The sequence below is a fragment of the Podarcis vaucheri genome (genome assembly GCF_965113315.1).
Source record: "Podarcis vaucheri genome assembly, chromosome: 8".
Classification (NCBI taxonomy): domain Eukaryota; kingdom Metazoa; phylum Chordata; class Lepidosauria; order Squamata; family Lacertidae; genus Podarcis; species Podarcis vaucheri.
The window spans coordinates 45,508,508-45,520,787 of record NC_138766.1 but is presented as its reverse complement, the minus strand read 5'-3'; the positions used below and the strand labels follow the sequence as shown (position 1 = coordinate 45,520,787).

The window sequence follows — 12,280 nt, the reverse complement described above, 5'->3', positions numbered from 1 at the left end:
ACTGAGTTTGACGGCAGCCGGGGTGTGCCAGCTTTGGAAGTGGGGCACAGCAGGAGGCAGCAATTCCTGTTCCGCCTCAGGTGGTGAAATGGGATGGGCTGGCCCTGCCCACTGTACAAAAGTAGGAGTTGCAGCTATTACTCCGCAGACGTTTGCTTCTGTTCTCACCCACTTTTGCCAAATCCCAGCACCAGCTTGCGCATCTATGTATTTTGCCATGAAGCGGGGGGGGGGGGACACCTTGGTGTAATTTTTTCCTCTACCTTGAGAAAACTGATTCCTAACATGTTGGGAAATTCTCACCTTTTTTTACTGATATTTTGGATATGGTTGCTATTTTAATGTTTCCTTATACTTCGTTCAATGTGCAAAACCAACAGCTTGGCTCTATAGAACAACTTTCTTCTACCTACCACAGAAAAATGAAGGAAGGACTATGGCTTTGTTTTGGTTTCTAAAATTTAGATGCTCATGTTGCCCCTTACAAAACAGCTCTATACTGCCACCTAGTGACAATTTATTCCACTACAGGGTATTTAAAGTGATAGCCAACTGTGTTACAGATAGGTAGCCGTGTTGGTCTGCCATAGTCAAAATAAAAAAATTCCTTCCAGTAGCACCTTAAAGACCAACTAAGTTAGTTCTTGGTATGAGCTTTCGTGTGCATGCACACTTCTTCAGATACCAATTGTATGTGTGAGAGTGAGTGAGTGATTGAGAGAGAGATGGTTCATGTTTAAACAAGGTTCTGCACTTTAATGAAGAGAACCGGTAACAGATGAATGAATGAATTGTAGTCTCCCATTTTGAGCCATATTTGCAATGCATTATGCACTCCACCTGTGTGGCTTAGGGATGAGGTATAACTGGCCTGATAGAGGCCCGTTAGAGATGCCTGAATTGGAGAAAGATAAGAACATGAATGTCACCGTCTTGCCTTTTCCTCCATTATCTCCAGACATAAACTGGTGACTGAGGAAATTAGCTGACTCTTACTCCTATTTGGGGAGGAAACCAAAGGGTTCCAGCCAACTAAATTTTACTCAGAGTAGACCCACTGAAATGAATGCACCCCAGTTAGTCATGCCCATCAATTTCAAGGAGTCTACTTTGAGTTGGACTAGCAGTGGCTGCAACCCATACCTTTACTGAAAGCGAGAACATTTGACTAAAACATCTGAACAGACATTTTGGATATGTCCATTAAAATATTTCACCATCATTCTTTCAGTAACCTTTCTGATCCAACCCATTCCCATTTTCATGCATGGTATTCCTTTGTACTATGCTCTTCAGGAAAAGGAAATCATTTGAGAAATTAGTTCAAATCCCTACAGAGCTGAGATTGCTATTTAATTGTCCTAGTGCTCTTCTTAAGCTCCATTCAACATATCAAGTGTTAATGAGCAAATATAATTGGATGCCACTAAATAGTGGCAAACATAATCGGTTTGCAATCGGCTACCAATCTGGCTTTTCAACAAAGCTGGAGGGTTGCCTAATCACTTGTGTTTTAGGTTTTTTTACTGTTTTGGAATCTTCCAAATGAACAAGATTTAGCTTTACAGGGTTTTGCTTAGCAATGAGCTTACCTTTTGTGTCTTTCAAATCAGGTTGATTAGGAAACTGGTGTAAGGAGGACAAAAACTGTTTTACCTATTGTTGTATCAAGGGACCATTAAGCTATGTTTTAAGTGCAACATATTCTAAACCTGCAATTTGGGTTAGAAAATGAGCATCTACGGTACTTTTCTTCTTTACAGTAGCTATAATAGGCTGAAATTGCCACTAATGAAGACTTCAGGTGATCTACAGTAATTGACAGAGACAGTCACAATAAGCACCTGGGTCATACTTGTAATAAGAAAACTATTGTCTTGATGTAATGGATCATGCATAAAGAACAGGCAGGCACAATTTTAAAAGGACTATTTGACATTTTCCAATTGAGAATATTTATTTAAAATCCCATTTCAGCTAAAAGGTGGGCTGGTAGCAGTGTTTGATTCCACAGTGTAGGTCATCTTCCTCAAACTGATCCCCCCCACCCAATATTTAGGTCTACACTGCCATCAGCCCCAGCCAGTATGGCCATGCTGAATGGGCCTGAAGGAGAGTTACAGTCCAAAACATCGGTAGAGTAGCAGGCTGGGGGGAATTGATGTAGACAGCGGAAGTAGACAGCTCAGTCGGTAAACCACAAGACTCAGGGTTGTGGGTTCAAGCCCCACATTGGGTGAAATATTCCTGCATAGATGATCCGCATGGTATCTTCCAACTCTACAATTCTACGATTCTATGAATGTTTCCATGCTTTTATCAGATAATTGTTGAAAAATTAAACAACATGCATAAATGCATGTTCTCTGAACTGGTCACTTGCTTACTACTAAGAAAAACTAAAACCTTTAAAGTGGCTTCATTTTTTAAACAAAAATTAAAAATGCAAGTGCTAATTAGATAGAAAATATCTGCAGAGTAAAAAGTAACTGGAGAACAAAGAGCCATATGGCAAACCCCAGTATGTTCACAGAAGATTGAAATCGTTGAAATGTCCAGCAGAAATGTGTACATTCCACAGAAAAACTCAATTTGGTTGTGCATACTCATAAGTTGATTCCTGCGGTGCTTATCATATAACAAATTTGCCTGCATATCATACTTACCTGACATAAACAGTGTAACCAGTAAAAGTAATATTACAATTAGACATACAATTAAACACAGGAGCAGTAATTATATTTGATGTGCTTAAGGCTCAAGTTATTAAGGTATGGTTTAAATATATTAGGCCTAATAAAATATTTTAATTACTAATTCTAAATCAGCACCTGCAAACAGGCATTCTTATACCTTCAGTTTGCCTCTAGCTGTAAAACAAACCATTTACTTTCTCACTTATATTGTGAATATAATTTTCTTTCTCAATGCAACAAACTTATCATGCTTCAACCATGGGAAAATGCTTTCGTGTCAGCCTTATAAGCCCTAAAGATAAGCATTTATAACGCAAGTGTTTACACAGCTTTGACTGTGGTAGCATAAATAGCAAAATCGCAAAATACCAAGCAATCAGAATACAAATGGCACATAGTGCATTTCCTGGCCCAGTTCAGATTCCCAGCTCTAACATTTACAACCTTATACAGAATACATTCACTGTTCCCAAACAAGCCTATCCTGGCCTCAGTATCATCTCCAAATGCCCTCCTCAGAGTGCCCTTTCCATAGGAAGTGTGGAGGGTGGAAGCAATAGAAGGGGCCTTTTGGTGGTGGCACCTGTCGGTGGGATACATTCCCCAGGGAAGCTTGCCTGGCACCTTCTGCGTTAAGTGAAGACATTCATTCATTTCACCTCCAGTCTTTTTAGTAAATGTTCTCCTTATTCTCCTGGAACAAAATATCTATGGAAAAGAAAATCCTGTTTTCTGTACAATCCTTTCTTCCTTGTTAATTAGATTCTACTTATGCTATGAAAATCACTGCTAGTACCTAGTGTTGTAAGTGGTGCCCAGATCTTTCCTTCGTCACAGTGGTAGAAGCTTATTGACTCTTTTTAAAAAAGTATCTGCCTTTCCTTCCATGTTCAATTGCTATTTAGATCAAGGCTTTGTAGAGATTACCTCTGCAGTTCCTAAATCTCATTTGAGCCCAAGTGTTTTCATTTAGTGCTTTTGGTGCAGATACATTTATCTAAGCAACACAATTAAAATGGTTCACTTCATTTACTTGGCACTGCAGCTGTATTGTAAAGCACAATTGATTAAAAAAATTATAGAAGTGTACAGTTCTTTTTGTGACTTGATTTCTGCTTGGATGAGGTGAAGACTGGAATCAGAGCTCCTTGCTAAACGAGAAGAATGCAGTGTCATTTAAATATTGTTTGGTTGGAATTTTCCTGATATTGGTTGGAAATAATTCTTGCTAAGCCAATAAGGATGTGTGGTTTTATTGTGCACTACCTAGTTTATACCCTTAAATATGACAGAATATTTGCTATTCCATGACTTTGGGACGTCATCAGTAAACAGTAGAAGTCAGGCTGATGTGAAGTATCAAGTGGATCAAAGCCCTTAAGAATTAAAGGAAAAGTTGTTGTTCATGTACAATTTCATTTTTCTTTTATGATATGTGGCACATCTCAAACCTGAAGAATTATGATTATTTTGGTTAACTTAATAGTATGTTGTTGTTTTTCATTTATTACTGCTCTAGTGTGCACAAAATTATCTTATAGGTTATCTTGTTTGGCAGCTGAAACTCATTCAAGATTAGTACAAGGCAAAGCTGTAATACAGATCAAGCAGTAGGAGCACTTAGACGCCTCTTTACACCAACCATTCCAGAGTCACTTCATTTTGCAGGACAGAATATGTAAAAATATGTAAGAAAAGTACAAAGTGACCAGTTCAGATGTGGATGGAACATGACAAGAGTAGGTGGAACTAAGAGTAAGGAACTGTTGTTACAAACTCAAATGGTTCCACAGATTTGGTGGATGTTATTCAACAGAATATATGGGCTTTTTTATAAAAGATTTTTTTGCCATTTAGTTTCATTAAGAAATCACTTTAGAACTTTATTTTATGAAGCAGCTATTTTTTTATTTTATGTATCTCAGTTACTAAATTGAGAATTTAAAATCCCAAATACTCTGAAAGAAAAATAATGTATACACAGTTCTTATGGGTAATTAGCCAATCAGATCACTGGGCTGGCAGAAAATTAGTAATCCTGTAATTTTGCATTTAAATTGAGCCACATGCTGTGGGAACTCTCCTTAGAGATTAGTCTATTAACAGTTGTGGTGCTCCATAAGGTTACATTAAGGAGAACAGCATTCCTAAACTTTTAATTAAATTACTCAGATTCTGTTATTTTGGTTACTGTCTCAACTATGTTTGTGTTCTAACAAAGTCAAATGACATTTGAAATTTGGCTGCTCCTTTGTTTTCTTTGCATTGGATTGATGCAAAGCTTTATGTTGGTATCATAAGCTTTCTTAACTTTTGACAGTGCTGTTATCATCTCAGAACAAAGTATTGTACCAATGATTATTATTCCCTACCAAAGTCAGTGGTCACATCCACATCATATATTAAAATCATATTAGGTGGTTTTCAACTAAGTTTTTCTCAGAGTGGATCCTTTAAATTATTAGACCTAATTTAGAAACGGCATGGTGCAACTGCAGCAGTACAACTGGGTGCCTTTATCTGGCCCATCAGCAACACAACTTGTCTCTCCCGCTTTGGTCTCTACAGCCGCAACAGGTTCTGCAAGCATGCAACAGCTTGACTTCACTCCCAAAGGCACACTCCTCCATTGTCTCCCAGAAAAGATGGGTGCCAACAATTTAGTAATGTTCATTAATTTCAGTGCCTGGGAACTAGAGTTTACCCCTCCCAGGGAGCTAAAGTTCCGAGCACCCTTAACAAACTACAGTTTCCATGATTCTTTGAGGGAAGCTATGTGCTTTGAATGGATGGTGTGGATGTGACTGTTTCAGTTTCCGCTTGTAGGGGCCATCTACACATCTGTTTGTCCCGTGATCTCAAGTCATGAATCTGAGAGCGGTTTTGTTTGTTTTTTGTCCTGCCACTTTCCCTGGGAAAACCCAGTCTACTGCTTAATCAGAACAAATGTCAATCCGCAGAAACCTCTCAAGGACTTCCTGCCATCTAACTCTGGATTGTTCTTCCATATCTCAAGCTCTCTACTATCACTTTTTTCCTTCAGATTTTTCTGTTCTTTCTCATACCTACAGGATACATTTTTCTCCTGGTCCATTTCTCCAATACATTTCTATCTCCCATCTCTTTTGTATGGACAGAAAGATTGAGAGCTACAAACAAAAGTGTCTGTGTGTGTGTGTGTGTGTGTGTGTGTGTGTGAGAGAGAGAGAGAGAGAGAGAGAGAGAGAGAATTTATTTCCCCGAGATGTTGCCAGTGTTCTCCTTGAGCATTCCAGAGACCAACTGGAAACATGTAAAGATACTTATCTAGATGAACTTTAGAAGAGAAAAGTCACAGGAAACCTTTTCTCCAGAAAAATTAGCTCTTGAATTGCAACTAACAAGGGTTACATTATGGGGGAATTTAAGCCAAAGCCCAACTCTGCATACTCTTAACACTCTAGTAAAACCTGGTAGAAAAAAAATGACTATTTGCAAGGGAAATCAAAATTAGGGAGGTAATTGTGCTGATTGGTTTAGGGAAATTATTAGCTTTGTAAAATACTAAAGCTTGACTTCTTTTGAGATATTGTAATGTTTATTTTAATCAGCTACTACAGCAATTAATCAGTTAAATGTAACAAGGTAAATTTCCTGAAAATGTATTAAGTCGACAGCTCTAACTATTACAAAGTATGGCATTAAATTCACTTAATAATTACTGGGGATTGTGCAGTTTGAATAAATACTTACCCATTTCTTACTAGCTTCTCCTTGTTTTTAGTAGTGTCGCAGTAGCAAAAGAGACTATTTTATATCATTTCCTCATGGTAGAGAGTATTTATAGCAGCCATTATATTATATTGCTAGTAGATTATGTCATTGGATTCATAGCAAGAAAATGCTGAACTTTCCCGTAAGGGGAATGAGAATAAGCTGAACCACACCAAGTCCTTCTGCAAAGCAGGTTCTGTTTATTTTTGAGGTGGTTACTTGCACAGACTCCTGGTACATGCGCCTTGAAATTAATCAGGGCTGCACAGCAGCAGTTCTTAGTGGACTGTGCTCTGTGTCAACCTCTGTAAACTTGGCTCCTATAGTGATTACAGTGTCGCTTCCTACCCCAAATCTCTGAAATCGAATTGTTCAGCTCCAGATGACAATAAATCCTGTGCCCCTACCTGCCCTTTAATGCTTTTCAATTCTGTGTGGAGACATGACAGAGTAATAATTTATTCAGATGTCAGAAAATAATTTGAAAAGTGTCAAGTAGAAAAGAAAAATAGGATAGAAGAGAATTACTTTCAAAGACATGCAGCTAGCCTCTTTCCCTCCCATGAATGTCCTGAGTCCAGAATAATTTTGGTGGCTCTCTGGCATATAAGAAAGCAGGTAAAATGGATAGATAACAAATTCTCTATTAAATTCCTACTCCCTGGGGTTATTTTAATTACCATTGTCTTGCTATAGCAGGTAGAACAGAAGCAGGGACACAGCTGACATTCCAAAGGAGAGCATTTCTCTCATCACTCATTCCTAGAGGATTGTGGTACAAACCTAACATCTGCAAGGCTAAAAAAGTGATTTTGGGGGTGTGGGGAAGATGATGGATTATCTTGGAGGAAAGGTTTGATCCAGTTCCTTCCAGAACAATTGGGATTCCTAGTCTTATAAAATTATTTTTCATCTTTTACATTCTTCTACCACCATGCTAATGGTAGGATCTATTTCCTGGCATGATCTATGATTTGCATACCCCAAACAAATACATCTACACAGAAGGTACTATTCACTAAAGATTAATACTACTATCCAGTACCCAGTCATGCAGGTTTAGTTCCTACTGATTTTAAAAGGGACATAGCATGCATAACTTATATATAACAACCCAAGATTACAGAATACTATAAAATGCACAGGAAACATATCTGCAAATGAGCTGTTTAGGTGGTGGTGCATGTCTTTTTGCCATTGTCTACATCACTACAGAATTATTTTACCCCATTTCTACTACTCTAGTGCAGGCATCCCCAACCTTCGGCCTTCCAGATGTTTTGGACTACAATTCCCATCATCCCTGACCACTGGTCCTGTTAGCTAGGGATCATGGGAGTTGTAGGCCAAAACATCTGGACGGCCGCAGACTGGGGGTGCCTGCTCTAGTGTTTACTACTTCATTAGATATAATGTGGTAATATGGGCTCAGCTGTTTGGGATGGGGAAGTGGCATTGGGTTCCATGAAGGCCTTTCTCCTCTCTGGATAGCCCTCAGCCATGCACACATTGCCCATTAAGCAGGATTGGAGATTCATAAAGACCTGCCATCCCCTTTAACTTTCCCTGAGTCCCTTCCTGCTCTTTGGGCTTAGAGCCCCTGACTGCGTCCACATGAAGTCATGCTCACACACTGCAGGACAAAGTCTCCTGTTTTTAAGAAGCATCATCAGCCTGGGTAGTGATGGTGGGTGGATCCCTCTTCTCCCAGTTCTCCTTGGGGTGGCTCAGAATGTGTCAAAGAACTCCCCCACCCCAGTAATCAGATATTCAAAGTGGTTTCAAGTCGTTCTGGACCCTTTCCAAGCCTCTTGTGAGTCGCCCCCATAACCCACAACTCCTCAAGCCTCCAGGCCACTATCATACCTGGAATATACATCTGATTGGCCACTGTGAGAACAGGATGCTGGGCTAGATGAGCCATTGGCCTCATTCAGTAGGTTCTTCTTACATTTTAAAGAAGCTGTCAGGAGCTGTTTTCAGGATCTGAGGTGTCATAAATATGTGAATGATGCCCAGCTCTACCTCTCTGTTCCATCTGAATCAGGACAATCGGTTAAGCCAGAGGTTTTCAAGCTCCCTTGACCAATTACATTATTTCTGTGGCACCCCATGTGGCTCAGGAGCCCAGTTATGCCACCCCTTGCCTGCAGAGCTGGCAGCCTCTTGCCCTTTTTCGAACACATTCCCTTGCATAGTGTTCCCTCAGCCTCCACTCCTCTCCCCTCTCCTTGTGAGTCCTTCGGGCAGCTGCTGCTGCTGCTGCAATAAACAACTGTGCAAGTCTTTGGAAGGCAGAGGCATGAGAGGGCATAAGGAGAGGAAGGGAAGGAAAGAGAGGCAGAGGCCAGTGTTGCCCACGCTACCCTTGACTCTCATTCAAGGCACCCCAGGGTGCCATGGAACACTGGTTGAAAACCACTGGGTTAAGGTGTTAGACCAGTACCTAGAGGTGATGATGGACTGAAATGGACCAATAAATTGAAGCTGAATCCTAAAAACACAGGCATGTTTGGCGTCCCAAGTTCTTGAGTCTGGGAGGTGGGGAGACAGCCTGTCATAGATGGTGTTGCATCCCTCTGGAAGAAGCAGGTCCTCCTGAGTTCAGCCTTATCACTGGAGGCTAGTAGTGTATTTTTCCAGCTCTGGCTGGTTCACCAGCTACAGCCTCTTTTGAACAGAAACAACTTGGCCACAGTACTCAATGCTCCAGGTTGGATTATTGCAATGTGCTCTACGTGGGGCTGCCCTTGAATATGATTTGTAAACATCAGCTGGTCCAAAATGCAGCAGCCAGATTACTGGCTGGAGTTCACTTCAGAACTCATATAACCCCTGTTTCAAAACAGTTTGTCTGCTTGCGACATCATGTCTAGGCCCAGTTCAAGCTGCTCATACTAGTGTTGAAAATCCTAAGCAACTTGGGCCCCAAATATCTGAAAGACCACTTCCTTCCCTGCAGACCCTCCTGGGTGTTACAATCAGTGGAGGGGGCTCTCTTGGTAGTTCCACATTCCTCCTAGGTTCAGGGGTTGGTGAGCTGGGAAAGGATATTCCTTGTAGCAGCCCAAAAGTTGAGGAATTCCCTCCCCACAGAGGTACATTTGGCAGCTTCATGGAACAGCTTACATTGTATGCTGAACATACACCTCTTTACCCTGACAATTGAGGTGTATGTTTTAGGCGCAATCTAGTTGTGATTGTAATTTCTTTTAAATTTTTAGTGCTGTATTTATATTTCTGCAACACAACCTGGGCGCTTCTGGTGAGCGACTGATAGTGGTAGTAGTAAAAAATACAGATAGATGGTTCTGCTCAAGTGCTAAACATAAGATTCTGTTTTGACTGCAGAGGGCTGTAAGCAACTACTCTGCAGCCACAGTTAAAGCAGATATTTGAGATTGGACAGCTTCCCCTTATAAATAATAACTCCATACAACGCACCTGCTCTGAGCCCTGCAGGCCAATGATATTGATCTTGCAAGAATGATTGCCTAATTTTAATTGCCTTTGTCATTTTTGCGTAGGACACTCACACAAAACAAGGCTGGAGATGCAAGATGAAAACATTAAAGCTAAATGTTTTCAAATGTCAATGAAAAATACATTTTAACAGATTACTGTTGGATATGTGGGTGTGGGTTTCTTCAGTTTAATAGTATCCTTTAATGGGTTTCTCCTGAGATAAGTGGGCACACGAGCTTTCAGGTGCAATTAGTGATGTGGTATGTCATTTGCAGCTATTGTTTTAGAAAAAACATTCTTATTTCAAGGGTGATTACTGTTGCCCTTTTTTTATCAGCTGTCTGCAACTCTGATGTTAAAATTTTAAAGGTATTGCAATGTTTCAAGCAAGTCCTCAAATGAATAGACTAGTAAAATTCTAAATAAGTAACTAAAAAGTGTTGTGAAGAGGATTAGTAATTGGTTGTTTGTAGATGCAAGATTTTAGTAATTGATGGTGTTTTATATCTGCTTATTATCTCTGTCTTCAATAGACGCTCAGACAAAGTGACATAGCAGGGTAAAAAAAAAATGACAGGAGCAAAAGTGTTAGAAGAAGGAATACCTGGGTAGGACCACACCCTCCCCAAAGGCCCAGTCAATGCTTGGGATTCATTGTGGATCCAGCTTTTAGCCTGGATTCCCATAGAGCACTCCAGAAACAACAGACATAGGCTATTCTAGAGCCTAGGCAGATACTTTAGGGGTGGGGGTGGCCCCGGTCTTCCCCCTCCCTCCGGCTCATTTCTTTCGTTATGTTCTAAAATTAAGATAGTTATCAGGCCTGGCATTTAAACAATGTTCTCTCCTGCTGTCAAAGGGGGGAAAACTGTCTCAAAAAACCTGCCTCATTTCAGAAGGAGCGATTTGAGAATTAGACTAATTAGAGCAATAGTGCAAACTAAGAAAAATGTTTAAACTGAGAAAGGCCAATATCGTCCACTGAAACATTACTCATGTCAAAAGCATAAAAAGCAGCAGCAGAGCTCTCCTGGTGGTGTGCTACTATTTATTTATTTCAACAATTTATACATACTGTACTTCCTAAGTCTCTAAGGAGGGCTCGCCAGGACAGGGGTGGGGTGGGGCAGGCCTGGGTTGGCCGCAGCCCCTCCTGGCAAGCAGCAGAAGCGCCCCACTACCGCTGATGCTGCCCTGACTGCTCTATTATTATTTTTCAAACTCTCAGCCCTAGTAGTTACAGTGAGTATCTTCATCTAGCGTTTTTTTCGTCTTGCGGATTAGCGCTATTAGCGGTTTAGCGGCTATTAAAGGCTTAGCGGCTTAGCTGCTAAAAGGCTATTAAAGGCTTAGCGGCTTAGAAAAGGGGGGGGAGCGGAAAAAATCTCGAGACTCGCAAGACTTTTTCGTCTTGCGAAGCAAGCCCATAGGGAAATTCGTCCTGCGAAGCGCATTGAAAAACAGAAAACCCTTTTGTCTAGCGGGTTTTCCGTCTTGCGAGGCATTCGTCTTGCGGGGCACCACTGTAGTTAACAGTGCATTCTTAAACATTCCTATTAGAAATAAACATATTGATTACAGTGACACTTTCCCTCAGGTATGTTTGTGTATAGGATTGCAACCTCCTGTTAAAAAACAACAGCACCAACTTTCTTTCAAGAGGGGGGGGGACACTTAATTGCAAATTAGTTTGAAAGAAACTGAAACCTCCATTGAGCCTTTAACAAGCTAAATTAATGAGCCTACAGAAGATCTCTGCCTCACCTCTTAACGCACTTGAGAGCTGTCAAGTTTTTAATATTGCCTATAACATTATCAGTGTGTATTCCTCCAATCCTGTTATGTGCTGAGAATAACCTGTGGATTGATTTGTCCTTTCAGGACCAATGCAAGAGACAATATATGACTTCTGGAGAATGGTCTGGCATGAAAATACAGCAAGCATAGTCATGGTGACAAATCTCGTGGAAGTGGGAAGGGTAAGAAAGTTTGGAAAATTGTCTATATTTATGCATGGTGTGGGGATTTCTCTGTTTTGAATTTAACAACCTTGCTGCTAACTTTTCTACTTGAGTTGTGAGTTGGCCACTCCAGTCTCAAACACAATGGACTTTTGTGTTTTAGAGCAGGTGTTGGCAATGTGCGGCCCATGGGCCAAATGCGGCCCACAAAGACCGTTTTACCGGCCCATAAGCCACCCCTGAACCAAGCCGCCTGCTCGGCAAGTCCCCCGTGAGCTGCGCTAAACCAGCGCAGCATAGGGATTTGCTGAGTAACGCCAGAAATTGTTTCTGTGCATGCGCAGATACTGGAAATCACGTCTGTGCATGTCCAGACGCCAGAAATCCCTTCTGCGCATGCACAGT

At 40.8% G+C, this 12,280-nt stretch overlaps 1 protein-coding gene across 4 annotated transcripts in view; it reads left to right on the top strand.

Moving 5' to 3' along the window:
• The window catches only part of PTPRM (protein tyrosine phosphatase receptor type M), a 415,073-nt gene that overhangs the window by 370,540 nt on the left and 32,253 nt on the right, over nucleotides 1-12,280 (top strand). For all 4 annotated transcript variants that reach the window (XM_082235318.1, XM_082235320.1, XM_082235319.1 and 1 more), the window contains one exon: nucleotides 11,796-11,893. In XM_082235318.1, the coding sequence (XP_082091444.1) occupies nucleotides 11,796-11,893 (98 nt within the window). The remainder of the gene's footprint in view (nucleotides 1-11,795; nucleotides 11,894-12,280) is intronic.